The sequence below is a fragment of the Gymnoscopelus braueri genome (genome assembly GCF_963280865.1).
Source record: "Gymnoscopelus braueri genome assembly, chromosome: 15".
Classification (NCBI taxonomy): domain Eukaryota; kingdom Metazoa; phylum Chordata; class Actinopteri; order Myctophiformes; family Myctophidae; genus Gymnoscopelus; species Gymnoscopelus braueri.
In genome coordinates, this window is record NC_137620.1 from 36558857 (window position 1) to 36578964 (window position 20108).

Sequence of the window (20108 nt, forward strand, 5' to 3'; positions counted from 1 at the left end):
GAATTAATAAGGGATCATGTCATGTGTATTCACCTACAGTCAGTGTGTATGTGACTTGGATTCACACAATGTAATGAATGTAGTTATGAATGAGTGAAATGTAACGAATGAGTGAAACTAATGAATGTAGTTATGAATGAGTGAAATGTAACGAATGAGTGAAACTAACTGTGTGTGTGTGTGTGTGTGTGTGTGTGTGTGTGTGTGTGTGTGTGTGTGTGTGTGTGTGTGTGTGTGTGTGTGTGTGTGTGTGTGTGTGTGTGTGTGTGTGTGTGTGTGTGTGTGTGTGTGTGTGTGTGTGTGTGTATGTGTATAAAGGTCTTTGCCATGAGTGAGTCTGTGGAGAGAGAGGAGGGGGGCGTGGCCTCTAAAAGCAGCCTGTCTGGACAACGTGAGAGGTAAATAAACATCTATGACATCATCACTGTCTTCATCATCATCACTGTCCTCATCATCATCATTGTGTCTCTGTTGTGTTAAAGGTCAGTCCACCAGGACAGACCAGACTCTCCTGTATCCAGCTGTGTCTCCATGAAGAGTGACAGGTCCATGGATCGACCTATTACCTTCACCGATGGACACCAGAAAAGGTTTGCATTTTCCACCCGGACACACGGACCGAATTGTAATATTACTCCTATCAAAATCCCTGTTTAAGAAAATGTACCATTAAAGCCGTAACCCTAAACTAATGTATTAGTTGGTTTAGCTATTTTATTTATTATAGCAGCACACAGAACATAAGTGCACATGGGTGTTATGATTACATTGGCCATAAGGCCTATCAAAACCCCTGTTTATGGAGTGATTGATGAATGAATGAATGCATAAACCTTAATGGATGAAGGCTGGTGTGTGCTGGGATGGTTATAACTCCGATCTCCCGGTGGCCCAAATAAATCCACAGCGTGAAGATCACCTGCGCTGTCCTGAGCACAGGTTTGGAGCGTCTGGTTTTCATCCTTAGCGCAGGTTAAACATAGCTCCAAAGGACATGCACGCGCTACTGTATATAAGTTTGGAGACTTCACTGTCCATGAAAGGATTACAGTGGCGCCGCCTGTCCCGACTTCCGAAAATGCTCTCGCATAAGCGCTCGTATATTTTGAAAATAGCAGATCTATAAGCTTGTGAGCTTGAAGATCAGCTATTTTCAATTAGCCAATGCGGCCAGATCTGCAATATTATCTGAATCACCATTAAAGCAGTTTGTTTAAATGAGTGAATGATTAAGCACCTAACTTGTAACATTGCAAAAAGGCAATGTCAGATTTTAATTGCTTGTCATTGTCACTTGGAAATAAAATGGGTGTGCATGTCCATTAATGATGCATGGGTTGACCCGTTACCCGCAGGTCACATTTAAGCCTATTATTAGTATTAATATTTGGATAAAACTACCATTAAAACCCATCATAATTATTTAAAGTTTTTATCATGATCTGACAATGTCAGTGTGGGTTCATTCCCAACAGCCTGCTGCTGCTATGTCTCACAGCGCTGCAGTTATCTGATAGATCAGCCTATTCTTCGTACCATGGTGTTGCGCGTTGAAAATATCGGACCTACAAGCTCACAACACGTCACAACTCGCAACGCACCGCGTTGTGGGCTTGTATGTCTGCTATTTTCGACAACAACACCGCCATACGGCGAAGCACAAATGAAGCTTTACACAGCTGTGTCACCTAATCAGCGCTGCGTACGGGTGGTTCGCTCGGGTGTAATGATAAACATATATATATATATATATATATATATATATATATATATATATATATATATATATATATATATATATATATATGGTATAATGATAAACAGAACCGGGGTCCCGAAGTGATAGAATATGAACCAAGCCGGACCCACTTGACGATAATAAAACCCGTCAAAATCATAACTTGTGTGGGTCGTGGATATTATACAAGCAAGCACAGTGGCTGTCTGTCTGCAATGGATAAAGTGTTAGTGGCGAAAGTTGGTGGCACACATTTCAGGCAACTAAGGCAAGTAATCAACCTCCCTTGCGCCATCATTCATGTAAAACATTAACAAAACTAAACACAAGCTGTAGGTTTTGCATATTAAGTTTGAATGAGATGTAAAGGCCAAAACATATATTAATTTGTTTATACTGATGTGCGATGTAGGCTACGGTGTCGCGCAGCAGTTCACTCACACTCACTCATGATTATCTTAATTTTTTTTGTTGATTTATATATCGTTTTGTGGGGCGGGTTGGGTTGGGTTCCGTGGCGGGGCGGCTTATGAAAAAACAGACCCGCGCATCACTAATGTCCATGATGTAGCCCAGGGCTACTCAACTTAAGATGGCTCAGGGGCCACTCAGCAAAATACCAAAAGTCCAAGGGGCCGCCATAAAAATGACGGTCCTATTTTGGATTTTTCGATTTTGTAACACACAAGAAAATGTACCTTTTTTTAAAAAAAAAAATTCGGCCGCGCGGAAAAAAAGTTTTTTTTTTTTTTTTGACCGAATAGTTATACTATTATTGTACTATATCAAAATCAAATCATCCTTAACCTTCAAGTTACATTCATTATGTCCATGGACTTCAAAAATCATTGTTTTATATGATGGGCATTTGGCCTTTTATGCCCTAAAGAAAATGACAACACCAAAGGCCAAGTGGCCTGGCCCCTAAAATGACGACATTCCAGGCCTGCATACTGTCTGCTTGTCCACAGATGTAAGAATGTTATTTAGATATCATGGTGTTTAGACAGATGTTAGCTTTGATTTTTACCTGGTATAAGGAAATTTGTAACACTTAAAAACATGTCTTTGCACAATTTGACCATTTACCTGTTGTTTGTTGACTACAGTTCACTCAGTAGTATGAGGTAGAGGGATACAAGACCTCTCTGGTAAATGGAACATTTATAAAGCACCTTTATCCTGTGTGCTTTGCAATGTTCATCACATTCATCCATTCACACACCAACAGTAGAGGAAACCATGCGAGGCTCCAACCTGCTCATCAGGAGCAGTTAGGGGTCAGTGTCTTGCTTAAGGACACTTTGGACACAGCCAGGAGGAGCCGGGAATTGAATCTGCAACCTTCCAGTTCCCAGGCGGCTGCTCTACCTCCTGAGCCACTGATACTTTTGCACTTTATTTATTTGAAAATGTACTAGGGATGTCCCGATCCGATCACGTGATCGGGGATCGGGGCCGATCACGTCATTTTCAAAAGATCGGAATCGGCAAAAAAAGATCGGGAAAAAAAATTAAAAAAAAATAATAATATTTTTTTTAATATTGTATTAATAAAATATTTATATTATTGTATTTAACGTTCTTAAAGTCATCATTAACAGCGTCATATGGAGAAGTGCTCTCAACCCCTCTCCACACACACACACGCGCGCACACACAGGCACACACACGCACACACACACACGGTGGCCCCGAGGCGTTCATAGAGGGAGACGCACGCAGGAGGAGTAGCGTCGTCAACATTGTAAAACATCTTGGATCGACCAGTCTCCAATATAAGTCTACTACTAACCTTTGTTGCTGTTGTCATCTCAAATTGACCAGCCAAACTAAAATCACATTTTTAGAGTGTTACTCCAACTTCCTTGGATTAGATCAGATGCGATGCGTTTTCAACAGAAATGCGCATATTATTGCCAGTCAGCTGTGTAACACTAGCTGGTTAACGATGGCTCGTTGAGCCTGTATGCGCATTTGACCACATAGCAATCAACATCACTAATTAATGTCAGCTGTGTGTGTGTGTGTGTGTGTGTGTGTGTGTGTGTGTGTGTGTGTGTGTGTGTGTGTCTCTGTCTGTCTGTCTGTCTGTCTGTGTGTCTGTGTCTGTCTGTCTAGCTGTGTGTCTGTGTCTGTGTCTGTCTGTCTAGCTGTGTGTGTCTGTGTCTGTCTGTCTGTCTGTCTGTCTGTCTAGCTGTCTGTGTGTGTCTGTCTGTCTGTCTGTCTGTCTGTCTGTCTGTCTGTCTGTCTGTGTCTGTCTGTCTGTCTGTCTAGCTGTGTGTGTGTGTGTGTGTGTGTCTGTCTGTCTGTCTGTCTGTCTGTCTGTCTGTGTCTGTCTGTCTAGCTGTGTGTGTGTCTGTCTGTCTAGCTGTGTGTGTGTGTGTGTGTGTGTGTGTGTGTGTCTGTCTGTCTGTCTGTCTGTCTGTCTGTCTGTCTGTCTAGCTGTGTGTGTGTGTGTGTGTCTGTCTGTCTGTCTGTCTAGCTGTGTGTGTGTGTGTGTGTGTGTGTGTGTGTGTGTGTGTGTGTGTCTGTCTGTCTAGCTGTGTGTGTGTGTGTGTCTGTGTCTGTGTCTGTGTGTGTGTCTGTCTGTCTGTCTGTCTAGCTGTGTGTGTGTGTGTGTCTGTGTCTGTCTGTGTCTGTCTGTCTAGCTGTGTGTGTCTGTCTGTCTGTCTGTCTGTGTCTGTCTGTCTGTCTGTCTAGCTGTCTGTCTGTCTGTCTAGCTGTCTGTGTGTGTGTCTGTCTGTCTGTCTGTCTGTCTGTCTGTCTGTCTGTCTGTCTCTGTGTGTGTGTGTGTGTGTGTGTGTTTAATGTCCGGCTATGTGCGATAACTGCAAGCCAATGTTCAGAGATTCAGTATTTGTCTTCATTTCTTTAATTAACATTTATTTTGTTGGCAATAATTCAACTGTCAGCCAGTGTTTTGAGACATAGTCTTTTATTGCTACAAAATAAATGATAAAAATAAATTCTACATGCATAAATTATAATTTAAAAATATTTTTTTAAATGAAAAGATCGGATCGGGAAAGATCGGGATCGGCAAATACTCAAAATCAAAAGATCGGGATCGGATCGGGAGCAAAAAAACGTGATCGGGACATCCCTAAAATGTACCTGTTTGTTGACTACAGTTCATGACATTTAACACATACAGTGCCAAGATCGCATCGATGCGTTCTTTCAAATCCATCGCTTGAGTGCCAGGATTCCAAAGAACGCATTGATGCGTTCTTTGAATTTTCATTGTTTAATCTGTGATCGCACGGCTGTGTTTATTTCTCATCAACACTTTCGTTTTCCACTTACGTCACACTCACCCGGAGCCGGATGTAAAAAAAAAAAACATTTCCGGGTCACGTTGTTTTTCTCCGGTGATTTTCGGCCAGAATAAGGAAAAACACGTTTTTTCACACGGTATAACAAACGAACGGACAGCTCAACTTCTATTTTCTTTGGTCCGGGAGACTAACAGTCATCGTCGTAGTGTATCACATCGTTTTCAGGCCGATCAGCGGGCCGGGAATTGTCGAAAAGGTCACATCCTTTGAATGACCGGCGAGCGAGGTGATCAATGTTTGGATGTGCTGCTCTCTACTGGTGGAACAATCGTAGGTCACGGCGTCAGTTCAGTAAAAGCTAGGGTATGGCAGGGTTAACTATCTGGGGCGCGCGGCCCGTGCGGCCGGAAACGGCTTGTCTGCTGCGGGGGTTGCTGTGTCAGTCTTTTTACCAAAAAATGCATGCAGAGAGGTCTGCTTCCTTTTCATTTTAACTCACTGTTCACAAGTAAATAAAACAGCCTGTCTGCTATTGAAAAAACGCGCCTCTGCTGCTTGCTAATTAACAATAATGCATTGCACCTGTGTTGAACCTGGGATTCTCAGGCTGGGCCTGGGAATATACCATTTGACAAGATAGGGTAGGGGAGAATGGGGGAGATACAAGCAGTTGTGAAGAATGAAATACCCTGTGAAAGCAATCATTTTGCATTGGTAGTTATTTTACTGAAATTTAATAACAGAATAATCAACGCAGATAGACAGAGACATTCATGGATTTATTTTTTATAAAAAAAACAAAAAAAATACAATTATAATATATATATATATATATATTTTTTTCTGGAGCCAGGGTATGGCAGCTGCCATAGCCTGCCATACCCAATTGACGCCTCTGCGTGCTTGACAACACAATCAGAGAATGTATTTGAATGAAAAATTACAAAACAAAAAAAATAAAAAACACGCAAATTGCTGGCACAGGGGTGAGTACATTATGAATAAACTCTGGCAGTCAAAGTGTTAAGAGTGTCTGCTAAATGCATAAACTGTCATTGTAAATTAAGAACAATAGAACATATTTTGACTATTCAACCATTTGGAGACAGAAACCAAACCTAAGTGAGGTGCATTTGAGAAAACGTATGAAGATGATTAAAAACAGCATCAAGTAAATATGATTTTCAAATGTTCCATCAGGGTTCATCAGCAGAGAGCAGAGTTTCCTGTATCCAGCTGTGTCTCCATGAAGAGTGACTGGTCCATGGGTAAACCTATTAACTTCAAAGATGAACACCACTCTACTGAACAGAGGTTTGATTTAATTCATGTTGATGGTCATAATTATACTGGAACCAGTGGTATGAGGTAGAGGCATACAAGACCTCTTCTAAATTGTCAAATAGGCCCTCCTTGGCAACAAAAGTGCTGGTATTGCTTGATAAGCGGCCGCTTTCATTTGTTTATTTTCTAACGGTATAGTACTTTATACTCACACGAGACAGTAACTTTAATCCATCGAGAGAACAGAGTATAGGCGAGCGGTTTTCTCATTATTTATTTATTTCTCTCTCAGTCATTCATTATCACAGAGACGCACGGGTTAACAGGTGGTGTTGGCAGTTAGTTGTTTCTAGCCTAAAGTCTTTTGTCCAAGGCAACATATCTTGAAATGTCAACATTGCTCGTTTTTTTTAACGGCCACTTATTAAATCATATTAAAGACATCTGTGTGCTAAAGTGTGTTGCGACTCGTGAGCACTGAGCAGTGTGCCTCTCTCTCTTTTCTCTCTCTGAGAGAGTGGCCACTACTCTACCTGTGGTGATTAAGAGGAGACCACATGGCTTGAGATTAAGAAATCAGATATATTGTTGAAATAACAAAGATAGTTCTCACAAATAATAGTTTTCTATCTTTATTTCATGTAACAGAGTTGAGCTGTTAAGCTTTACGACCACACATATGAGAGTATAAATGACTTTAAATAATTGTAAAAGAAGGTGGAAACTTTCCCCTTTCTGCAGCATCTTGTTTAGAAGACTTGTAGAATGCCACCACCTGTTGATGATGTCACTAAAGGGGCAGTTCATACTTTTTACAGAGGGGAGAATGACTTCTGTAACGGGTTGAGTGCAACTGAGGGACGGAACAATATAATGCGATTTTAACGATTAATCATTTATTTATTAAAAAGAAAACATGACCAGCAGTAAAGCACAGATAGATTTTTATGTGAATGGCATCATTTTTGGATTTATTTTTTACATTTTGAGAAGTCATATCTCAAGTCCACTTTCATCAAAGGCCATGGGAACATGACAAAATGGACAAAATAGGTGGTGTCTACTGAAAAAAGCAAGATCATTACTGATATAAGGTGAAGTGGCATCTTTTACACAATATTAAAGGGAACATTTCAATTGATGTTAAAAAGCTTTTAAAAACAGATTTTGGTGACCCAATTGATAAAATACACTTAAAAAGGTCATAGGGGACGCCAATCGTACCGGTCTTGTGGAATGACTCAATTAAGCATGTCTTTCAATGCTCACTCGACCATGATCCCGACCAGAATGCTTTCTCACTCGACGTTCTCTCTTTCTCTTTGTCAACATCATCACACTATCCTGGTACTTTCTAGTGTTTTCACTACAGGGACTTTTTTTTCTCACTTTGAGTATCGAAGTGAGAGAAAACAATCCGCCGAACGGAGCGAATCAGTCTGGATCCCAGGCTAATGAATCTCCCTTGTAACTAAGAGAAGTCCCTTACCCAGACCCATCTTGTTGAGAATTAACACAAATGATTCACAGTTGTTAGACAATTATTTTGTACATTATATACATTATACTCATATTGTTAATCACATAAGTCCCTCGCCCAGACACATTCATGGTGAGAATGATCCGAAAATGTCTTGCAGTTAGAGAAAACAGGCAATTGCTTACACTATTCAATGTTCATCACGTAAACATTAAATACATTAAATTTCAATTCAATAACATTATTATTATTATTATTATTATTGTTGTTGTTGTTGTTGTGTTGGTTGCTAGCAAAATGTGTGTTTTGTTTCAGTGTGATTTACTCAGGAGAACAGGAGTGCGTGTCTCCTGTGGATAGTGACTGTTCCATGGATAACTCTCCTAACTTTAAAGGAGAGCTCCCTTACCCAGACCCATCATGGTAAGAATGATCACAAACACCTCACAGTTATAGAACATAAATGGTTGCTTACAATACTCAATGTTCCATGGATCAACCTTTTTACTTTAGAGAAGTAAAAAGGTTACACCATTAGTCTGTTGTTAAAGGACTACTGTATACCGGCATCAATACATGGCATTGTCTTTTCACAGGTTCAGTATAGTTGTATAGTTTGTGAACAGACTATTTTCACATTGATGGCTTAATTTTAGATACCATGTTTCTCAAATAAAACATAAAACATAAAACATTACTGATCTTACCTAAACTAGAGAAGTGTGCTCCTCGCAAATCCCTGCCGGGCCAGATAGCCTGCCCAGGGCTGTGTCAGTTGTGGACGCAGCCATCAGGAAGCTGCAGCCGAAATAGAGTTTATATGACAGATGGTGCAAGCAGTTGATGATTGGGTGGTGCGTTCATATATGATGTTTTTTTGTAAGAAATCGCTCTGGCCACATATTTTTGAAGGCAAATACAGGAAAATGGTATAGAGCAGTGGTTCTCAACCTTTTTAGGCTGTCACCCCCAAAATAATCATATTTGAACTGGGGACCTCCCACCCCGGTAAACACTTGGAATGTAGGAGTTGAGGCATTACATTTTGTTGATAAAACCTATATTCAAATTTGCGGGCGGGCAGATAGGCCGGTGGGCAAATCCTTTTCACAATGTTTGCCTCTTTCTTACATTATTTGACAATTTGGCAATTATTTTACTAGTTTTTATAGTAAAGTTTGTTGATTACTTTTCTAATCACTAATTACACATCTGAGCGGACCAAAATTACATGCAGAGTTCGGCAACGATCCATTCTAGGCCCTCTATTGTTCAATATCTACATGCTCCCACTAGCTCATATTATGGAAAACAATAAAACAAATAAGCTACCATAGTTATGCAGACAATAAGCTACCATAGTTATGCAGACGATACACAAATCTACATAACCGTATCACCAGAGGACTATAGTTCAATACAAACACTGAGTAAATGCAATGAACAAATCAACTATTGGATGTGCCATAATTTTCTTCAATTAAACAAAGACAAAACTTATGTAATAGTTTTTGGAGCTGTTCTCCCCGTGTCTCCTAGGGTAGGTACCCTCACAAAAACATGCAGTAATCCTGGTCTCTATACTGCCTCCCCCTGGTCAGCCAGGGCGCCTGATGGAGGGGAAAGGAACTGGTTGGAATAACGTGTTCCTTCCACGTGCTACGTCCAACCAGGGAAACTCCCCCCCTTTCGGGTGATAAGAAGCGCCTGCTTGCTCCTCATGCATTGAAGGAGGCATGAGCTTCAGCTTGGGCTCTCCCTAGGCTGGCAGAGGCAGAGTAGCGCCCAGGATTACATAGGCAATTGGCACTGGGTGAAAAAATATGGGTTACAAAATCGTGAGATACAAATTTTGTAAAAAAAAAAAATTGTGTTTGGAGCCAAGGAAGACAGATTAAAAGTCAGCACCCAGCTCTAGCCCTGAAACATGACTGTCATGGAACCGAAAGTTCCTGGTTTAGAGTGGTGTTCGATTCTTTTACATTTACAACTCTCACATGTACATAAACGTTCCGATTTCAAATATAAAGTGCTTAACCGCGAGCCACGGATGTTACAAGTTGATCCGACTTGCGATAAGTACCAGTATCTCCCGTATTGTTCAATAAAAAGCATTTTAATTCGATCGCTGGCCATTTTCATTTTTTTCAATTTCTTTTTTGTAATGTATCAGAGTGTAATATGCCTCCCAACCATTAGTGTCGCATAGTTGAAAGCATCGGAGAAAATTTGGAGAAAATGGCCGGCGATCGGATTAAAAAGCTTTTTATTGAACAATACGGGAGATACGGGTACTTATCGCGGTTCGGATCAACTTGTAACATCCGTGGCTCGTGGGTAAGCACTTTATATTTGAAATCTGAACGTTTATGTACATGTGAGAGTTGTAAATGTTAAAAAAATCGAACACCACTCTAAACCAGGAACTTTCGGTTCCATGACGCTTGTGACAGACGAGCGTCATGTGAACCATGGCTACACCCAGCTCTAATCAGTAATGTTAAAAACCTCTAACCAAGTCAAAAACCTTGGTGTAGTCACAGCCACATTAACACCTACTATCACTTAAAGAATATATCATGGGTTAATGAACTTATGTCTCAGCAGGATGTAGAAAAACTTGTCCATGCATTCATCTTCAGTAGACTTGACTACTGTAACGGTGTCTTTACAGGTCTCCCTAAAAAAATCTATCAGGCGACTGCAGTTGATTCAGAACGCTCCTGCTCAAGTCCTTAATACAAAATTCTATTAGCATATCGCTCCAGTTCTTACATCTTTACACTGGCTCCCTGTGTGTCAAAGAATTTATTTCAAAATACTACTGTTTGTCTATAAACTAAAGCTTTGAATGGTTGAAATTCATTTCTGATCTTGTGCAATATTATAAGCCATCCAGATCTCTCATCTGGTAAAGGTCTGCTTTCTGTCCCTAAAACCAAACATAAACTTGGTGAAGCAGCATTTAGTTGTTATGCATCACATATCTGGAACAAACACCCAGAAAACTGCACGTCTGCTGCCACTCTTATTTCTTTTAAATCACAACTAAAGACCTTTCTGTTTTTTGATTGAGTTATTTTTCTTTTTCCACTGGCAAAATCATGAATAGGCGCCCGTGCATTCAGCTCAGTTCATTGTTTGATCTGAGTGGAGGAGCCACAGCCTGTCAGTTACTTCATGTACAATACAAAGCTTCTACAACGGATGTGTTTGGAAATATGCTCTGACAATCTGTAAAGCTCCGATCAGTCTGAATAACCAGAGAGGACCTGGGGTGTGCTCCCAGCGTATTTCTGAAAGAACCCATGAACATGTTTTGTAAATATGTATGCTTAATGGTCTGTGGTACATGGCACGCTAAGCAAACCTCAGACATTTTAAGGAATTTATATTAAAAAAAAACTCAGACCCAAAAAGATGACATGATCACGTAAAAGAGGACATTTGGTCATCCTACTGACACAGTCTCCCTGTGTATTAGAGTGTGAGGTTGCATTTGACTTCTGTGTGTGGGTCACAGGATGAAGCAGGATAGAGCAGTGCCCCCTGCTGTCATTTATGTGTCTGTGAATAATGACTGGTCCATGAATCTCTAGCCTGGAAATTCCAGACCAATTCGCTCCGTTCGGCAGACCTTTTTTTTCCTCACTTTGAGAATACAACTATACAGTATAGTTTGTTGATTTATTTTAATGCAGTAATGGTATTTTTATCCTTACTTAAGCCGTCTTTTCACTACAGGGCCGGTAATTTACTGGCAAAGAAACTATGAATAACTTGCTGGAATGGCAATGGGAGAAACCGTTTTAACATGCCCTCCTTGGCAACAAAAGTGCTGGTATTGCTTTATAAGCGGCCGCTTTCATTTGTTTATTTTCTAACGGTATAGTACTTTATACTCACACGAGACAGTAACTTTAATCCATCGAGAGAACAGAGTATAGGCGAGCGGTTTTCTCATTATTTATTTATTTCTCTCTCAGTCATTCATTATCACAGAGACGCACGGGTTAACAGGTGGTGTTGGCAGTTAGTTGTTTCTAGCCTAAAGTCTTTTGTCCAAGGCAACATATCTTGAAATGTCAACATTGCTCGTTTTTTTTAACGGCCACTTATTAAATCATATTAAAGACATCTGTGTGCTAAAGTGTGTTGCGACTCGTGAGCACTGAGCAGTGTGCCTCTCTCTCTTTTCTCTCTCTGAGAGAGTGGCCACTACTCTACCTGTGGTGATTAAGAGGAGACCACATGGCTTGAGATTAAGAAATCAGATATATTGTTGAAATAACAAAGATAGTTCTCACAAATAATAGTTTTCTATCTTTATTTCATGTAACAGAGTTGAGCTGTTAAGCTTTACGACCACACATATGAGAGTATAAATGACTTTAAATAATTGTAAAAGAAGGTGGAAACTTTCCCCTTTCTGCAGCATCTTGTTTAGAAGACTTGTAGAATGCCACCACCTGTTGATGATGTCACTAAAGGGGCAGTTCATACTTTTTACAGAGGGGAGAATGACTTCTGTAACGGGTTGAGTGCAACTGAGGGACGGAACAATATAATGCGATTTTAACGATTAATCATTTATTTATTAAAAAGAAAACATGACCAGCAGTAAAGTCATATCTCAAGTCCACTTTCATCAAAGGCCATGGGAACATGACAAAATGGACAAAATAGGTGGTGTCTACTGAAAAAAGCAAGATCATTACTGATATAAGGTGAAGTGGCATCTTTTACACAATATTAAAGGGAACATTTCAATTGATGTTAAAAAGCTTTTAAAAACAGATTTTGGTGACCCAATTGATAAAATACACTTAAAAAGGTCATAGGGGACGCCAATCGTACCGGTCTTGTGGAATGACTCAATTAAGCATGTCTTTCAATGCTCACTCGACCATGATCCCGACCAGAATGCTTTCTCACTCGACGTTCTCTCTTTCTCTTTGTCAACATCATCACACTATCCTGGTACTTTCTAGTGTTTTCACTACAGGGACTTTTTTTTCTCACTTTGAGTATCGAAGTGAGAGAAAACAATCCGCCGAACGGAGCGAATCAGTCTGGATCCCAGGCTAATGAATCTCCCTTGTAACTAAGAGAAGTCCCTTACCCAGACCCATCTTGTTGAGAATTAACACAAATGATTCACAGTTGTTAGACAATTATTTTGTACATTATATACATTATACTCATATTGTTAATCACATAAGTCCCTCGCCCAGACACATTCATGGTGAGAATGATCCGAAAATGTCTTGCAGTTAGAGAAAACAGGCAATTGCTTACACTATTCAATGTTCATCACGTAAACATTAAATACATTAAATTTCAATTCAATAACATTATTATTATTATTATTATTATTGTTGTTGTTGTTGTTGTGTTGGTTGCTAGCAAAATGTGTGTTTTGTTTCAGTGTGATTTACTCAGGAGAACAGGAGTGCGTGTCTCCTGTGGATAGTGACTGTTCCATGGATAACTCTCCTAACTTTAAAGGCGAGCTCCCTTACCCAGACCCATCATGGTAAGAATGATCACAAACACCTCACAGTTATAGAACATAAATGGTTGCTTACAATACTCAATGTTCCATGGATCAACCTTTTTACTTTAGAGAAGTAAAAAGGTTACACCATTAGTCTGTTGTTAAAGGACTACTGTATACCGGCATCAGTACATGGCATTGTTTTTTCACAGGTTCAGTATAGTTGTATAGTTTGTGAACAGACTATTTTCACATTGATGGCTTAATTTTAGATACCATGTTTCTCAAATAAAACATAAACTAGAGAAGTGTGCTCCTCGCAAATCCCTGCCGGACCAGATAGCCTGCCTAGGGCTGTGTCAGTTGTGGACGCAGCCATCAGGAAGCTGCAGCGGAAATAGAGTTTGTATGACAGATGGTGCAAGCAGTCAGAAATGAACGCGGTTTTGGAAGTGCGCTCTATAGAGGCTCCTCAACATGCAGTTCAAATGTTGCTATGATTTGGGTGGTGCGTTCATATATGATGTTTTTTTGTAAGAAATCGCTCTGGCCACATATTTTTGAAGGCAATTACAGGAAAATGGTATAGAGCAGTGGTTCTCAACCTTTTTAGGCTGTCACCCTCAAAATAATCATATTTGAACTGGGGACCTCCCACCCCGGTAAACACTTGGAATGTAGGAGTTGAGGCATTACATTTTGTTAATAAATCCTATATTCAAATTTGCGGGCGGGCAGATCCTTTTCACAATGTTTGCCTCTTTCTTACATTATTTGACAATTTGGCATTTTTTTTGACTAGTTTTTTATAGTAAAGTTTGTTGATTACCTTTCTAATCACTAATTACACATCTGAGCGGACCAAAATTACATGCAGAGTTCGGCAACGATCCATTCTAGGGCCTCTACTGTTCAATATTTACATGCTCCCACTAGCTCATATTATGGAAAACAATAAAACAAATAAGCTACCATAGTCTAATATAGGCAATCGGTGTGATCAAGGCAACCTCATTTGCAATTTCCCCAAATTGCACCTTTCTTGTTAAATGTTGTTCCTCTCTTTTCATTTTCACCCCTTGTGAGAGTGTGGGGCTCTCAGAGTGGATATATTTATCAGATCAAATGATTTGGTCACGTAACACAGCTTTTGTGGCTGCTACTGTGGCTTTTAGACAATCTTGTAATTTTAGATACACCTCACAACACAGCTATATTTTATTTCTTAAAATATATTTATTTTAGAAAAAAAGAAAATACTTGTAGTAAAAATCTAATACAGGAGCAGTTCACTTAAAATTAATCAAATGGATTAAAATACAGCAGTATTCTATTTTCCTTAAAATGGTGATTGTCTTCTGTTTCTATCAGTGTTCATTGGCAGAGACCAGACAATCCTGTATCCAGCTGTGGTTCCATTGATAGCGGCAGTTCCGTGGACCTACCTCCTTCTTTCAAAGATGGACAAAGGTTTGAATTCTCCAAATAGATTAAACAGTAATAATGACCAAGCTAACATGACTTTAAGATATGACTGTAGTGTGTGATGCTTTTTTCTCTTACTTCTCTCTTTCCTGTTTTATGGCTCTGTAGGAGGCAAGACGTCTACAAATGGGGCTGTGATGACGGGAGGACCCAGTTATTTGATCTACCATGGATGAATTGGATGTTTTGGGGGGTAAAACTGCATATAGTAATTCCCAGGGAATTTCCATTTGTATTTGTAACACCTTTCAAGCCGGGAACCCCTTTTGGGGTTCTTGTTGCTATGTAGTAAGTCTGAACGATTATACGATTGCTCCAGATTCTGCCAATGCTTTTCAATGGGAGTGGAGCGGTTTGTTGCCCTTGCGCAGTTTTCCGTGTCTTGCGGACAACTTGCGTTTATGCATTCTATGCACCAGGGCGCCTCCAATAGAGAAAAAGTCTATTTGAAGCAGATAAATGCTCGAGACAGTTGCTGCTTTTTCCCTTCTGTCCAATCGGATGAGTCGAAGACGGACTGGCCTGGCTGGGAAAAACTGGGGAAAAAGACTCATTGACAAAATAAATCAAAGAATTAGACAAGCAAAGAATTAGGCAAGAAGCACTGACTGCTTGAAGCAGTCAGTGACTCCATATTGGGTGTAGGATATGTGTGTCCACATGAAACTAACTCAAATACCTTGACACAATTTAATCAGATATACAACTATTAGAAATCCTCCTGCTGCTTTGATATTCTGCCAATGGGCCTTTTCAAAAATGTTTAACAGAGATTAGGATTAAAGCACTGATATTCAGGATCTGGTAATATTGAAAAGTCTGAATCTGGATCAGGGTGATTCTATCCTGAATTGCTTTAAAATGCAGATCACTAATGTGACTGAAATCTGTATTGACTGATCCTGGATCACAATATAGGATTTTAAAATCTGATCCGATCAGAGAGAAAGAAAACGTTTAGAACTCTTGGGCCCAGGGGACTATGGTCTAATTAATACAAACACAGAGTAAATGCACTGAACAAATCAACCATTGAAAGACTAAATGTAATCGCTTTTGGAGCCCAGGAAGAACGATTTAAAAGTCAGTGCTCAGCTTCAGTCTGTAATGTTAAAAACCACAAGCCAAGCCAGAAATCTCAGTGTAGTCTTGGATTCAGACCTGAATTATGAATCATGAATTAAAGGACTTATGTCTCAGCAAGCTTAACCTGTCCATGCATTCATTTTCAGTAGACTTAATTACTGTAATGGTGTCTTTGCAGGTCTCCCTAAAACTCGATCAGATGACTGCAGTTGATTAAGAACGCTGCTGTTCGAGTCTACTAATACCAAGAAAATGGAGCATTCACAGCTAGGCTGTCAAATAATTTATGTCAAAATACTACGGCTGGTTTATAAAGCATTGAACCGTTTAGGTCTGAAATACATTTCTGATCTTGTGCTATCATGAACCATCCAGATCTCTCAGGTCATCTGGGACAGGTCTGCTTTCTGTCCCTAGAATCATATACATGGAGAAGTAGCATTTAGTTTTTATGCACCACATTTTCTAGAAAAAAAAAACAGAAAACTGCAGGTCCTCTACAAGTCTTCTGCAATCTGCATTGTAATTTTACTTTCTTGTTCTTCTGTTTTATTATATTCAAATGTTCTTTCATAATGTGTTTATTTAGCTGTCTTCATTTTGCTGTATTGATGTCTTAATGCTTAATCAGGGTTTATATAGGGTTCATCCATAGCACCCCTATTCTGTGGGCGAACATTTGGAGAAGATGGCAGATCTACAAGCTCACAAAGCATGAAACTTAACACACTTGTAAGTGTGTACAAGTAATTGAAATGTGTAGAAATGTACTGTATACAGTAAATTTGGCCTTTCCTTGCCTTGCCTTGCTTGATGCAATATATTAGTGAATAATTTATCAAACAAATAATGATGAATAGAATAGGGTACACCAAAATGTAATTTGAATCATACAATTATGAATATATTGTTATATAATAACTATCTTGTAGCTCTGCTTCAGGGGGGTTGATCTCAGATTCTGTGTCATGATGCTTGCGCAGATATTCTGTAGTAGGCTATCCCGGAAGCAGAGTCACACTGCCAAACTGAATGCAATACCATTGCAATAAACAGTTTATCTTGACGACAAACTAGGCCTACTGAAGACACACATGCAAGCACTCACATGCACACACAGAACTGGGCACTATTTGGAAGTGGGCCATGTATAAATCTGTAAATTCTTTCTTAAGCATGCCATTATATTTAATTATTTTACTATCCTTATTAGTAAAATAATGTGTGAGATGGGCTCAGATGTCCCCAGAAATGTGGTGTTAAGTAGCCTAAATCTGTTGTTGCAATTTTATGATTCATATTTACATATTGGTGTACCACATCACCATTATTCATTTGTTTGGTAAAGTCTCACTGTATCAATACAGTATCAATATCTTTTTTCAAAAGATGTATTTTGAGCTAAGAAATTGTGCAAATCCTGTCTGTCTTTCCGTCTGTCCGTCCATATACTTGACACAGCATCTTGTGTTTTAGGAACCATTAGAGAACAAAATGCATGTGCTGTAAATGTTGTACACCGAATGCTAACATTGCACCTCATTGTTCATGAGTGATTGTTAAATGTTTTTACAAATTCTAAACAGGTAATGGGCTCAGTTCTCACAAAAACAAGGTCAGTTCTCGAGCCTCAGCAGTTCTTTAGTTACCATTTTATGACAGCAAAATGTACTCCTATCCACTATGATGCATTATGATAAGTACTCTAAATATGTAGCAAATATGTTGCATAATCACTATACACTCCACTTCCTAATACAAATTATGTTACTACTGGTAACTTCATGTATATCTATTAGGCTACTATATTCGTTTATTTATCTGCTATTTCAACTGCCTCATACCATTACCTTTTTCTGAAAGATCTGTCCCGTTTTGCACATCATATCAGGAATATTTGACCCGTTTTCTAGTCCTTTCCTTCTATTTCTATTCTTCCCTTGTCACAGTCACAGATGTTGCCTGTCTTGTCAAGGTCTTGTATTTCTATGCGTTATGTTCATGTTCTAGTTTTATGACGTCTTCCCCAGCTGATCTCACTGTAATCACCCCTCATGTGTATTATATTAGTCTTGTTCCCCAGTTAGTCCTTTTCGGACCATTGCATGTCAGTGTCGCATTTAGTGTCGCATCATGTTGGTTTATGTTTATGATGTCTTATCTGTTCACCTGTATTAAAACACCCAATCATGGTTGGGTTCTGAACACTACCTGCCTGGCTGTCCTGCGTTTGGGTCACCACACCAGTATGTGACATCCCTTTATAGTCCGGGCCCTTAAGTCCATTTTTATGTTACAATAGTTCACTTTGTGATACAAGCGCCAAATTTGGCATGAACAATGCCTAGGACCTACTTTTGCAGAAAAGCCTGTTAGCCACCCAAAAAAAAATTACATTATGGCTGCCACTTTCCAAAATGGCTGCTGGGGAAAGACATTTTATGTGTATTTTGACCTGGATTGTGACTGGATTTTGATTATTTTGGTATCAACATATAAGTTCCCCCCCCCATGTCTGGATCACAAATTGTTCTAATCGTCACATTTGCAGGCACTCAGCTGTGTGCACTGAAGGCCAAAGCGGTAGCACTTGCATCTACCACGACATTCAGTCTTGCACCGGCATTTTGTCAGTTGTTCACACATCTGGGCAATTGGTAGAGTGTTATCCACGCTACTTGCCAAATGTCATCCTCTGCTCGCCATCCCCAGCTGCAGGGCTCTCTGTATGCATTTGACATAGAGTTGCCTGGCTTCAGACACGGGCAACTTGATAAGTGGCATGCTTCACATGATGTGCAAGAGATGCCCTTGTAGGTGGAATGGCATCATAGGACCTCGGCTTCCATGCAAAATCTTGCATCATCAACCCCATCACCAGTGCTGTTCTTGTCATGCACTGTTACTTGTTGGTATTGACTGAGCTTCTGGAAGACATGAGACACTTCAGGCCACACTTACCGGGTTTCTGTCTTTTTGCCTTTACCCACGAAAGGCTGACACAACAAAACAGTGGGTTAACAATATTAGGCTCTGATAGTCTGGCAGATCTACAAGCTCACAAAGCATGAAGCTTGACACACTTGAAGTAATTGAAATGTGTAGAAATGTCCTCAAAATATGATTTAAACATTTACATTTTCAGTGGCCGTCACTGTTTTGTATAGAAATAGCCATGCCGGGATCTGTGAGTTCTGCAGAAGGTGGTACGTTCCACTGAGCATACCACATGGAGCCTTCTCTGATATTTAAGACAGCATATGCTTGAGAAGAGCAAAAGGGATTACAAAAGACAGCCATGGACAGGCATTTAATGTAAAACACAAATCCCTGCTCCTCCTGGGATTTTGAGCTCTCTGCGCAAAACTTTCTACTCACAATTTATGAACAAATCTAAAATCCCAGCATTAGAAAAGTTTGTACAACAAAAGATGAAGCGTCCTTGAGCCCATGGATATTGTAGTTTTATTATTATTCTGCCCCTAACTGCATAATAGCAGAGTCACATTTGACAAAACTTTGCCGATTGGTAGAGGGTTATGCCAAAAAGCATAGATATAAATCTTACCAAAAGGGGGAGCATTTGACTGAAAATGCCCTGTTTGATATAGTCAACTTTTTTTTACACGTATGCCTGTCATTATGAGGAACAAAGTTCCACCTCTTACATTTCCAAGAAACTGCACAGACGTTCCAGTGCCTGGAGATGTGAGACCGTCACCTACCTTTCCTCTTTGTCTATTTTGGTCGACATTCTTGTTGACAGGCGCCTGGCAGCCACTCACTTTCTCTGAGTTCACCATATACATCATGTCACTGGAAAAGTAACCTCGTCATTGATTGCCTCTCCAGGGCCAAAACCGGGGCCATCCATCTGAAGCTTGACTACACCTGCATGGCAGACCAGATCTCTGACCCGGATGTGCAGGCTTATAGAACAGCTATCATGGGGACATGGTTACAGGATATTGGAATATGGATATACAGTATAACAGTACTTCTACAGAAACATCTCAGAAAGGGTGAAATATCATACTGATATTATACAGGATGCATTGTATCAATTTACAGTATAACAATGAATGTTCCAAAGTATTAATTTAAAGCAAATAGTATTTTAATTACAAACATACTTAACTTAACCTTAAAGGGCAAGACCACTTTGGTAGAGGTTTGGGTTGTGTAGTTACCTTGCCATGTAACTCCAAAGGTGGGCAAGAAATCAAAAATAATTGCTCCATTGATTAGAAATTGATA

The 20108-nt window shown here is 39.7% G+C and overlaps 1 protein-coding gene across 1 annotated transcript in view; it reads left to right on the plus strand.

The window, feature by feature from the left end:
• The window catches only part of LOC308102481 (protein NLRC3-like), a 79000-nt gene that overhangs the window by 1858 nt on the left and 57034 nt on the right, over positions 1-20108 (plus strand). The window contains exons 2-3 of the mRNA XM_080452224.1: positions 319-398; positions 483-545. Of these exons, the coding sequence (XP_080308350.1) occupies positions 319-398; positions 483-545 (143 nt within the window). The remainder of the gene's footprint in view (positions 1-318; positions 399-482; positions 546-20108) is intronic.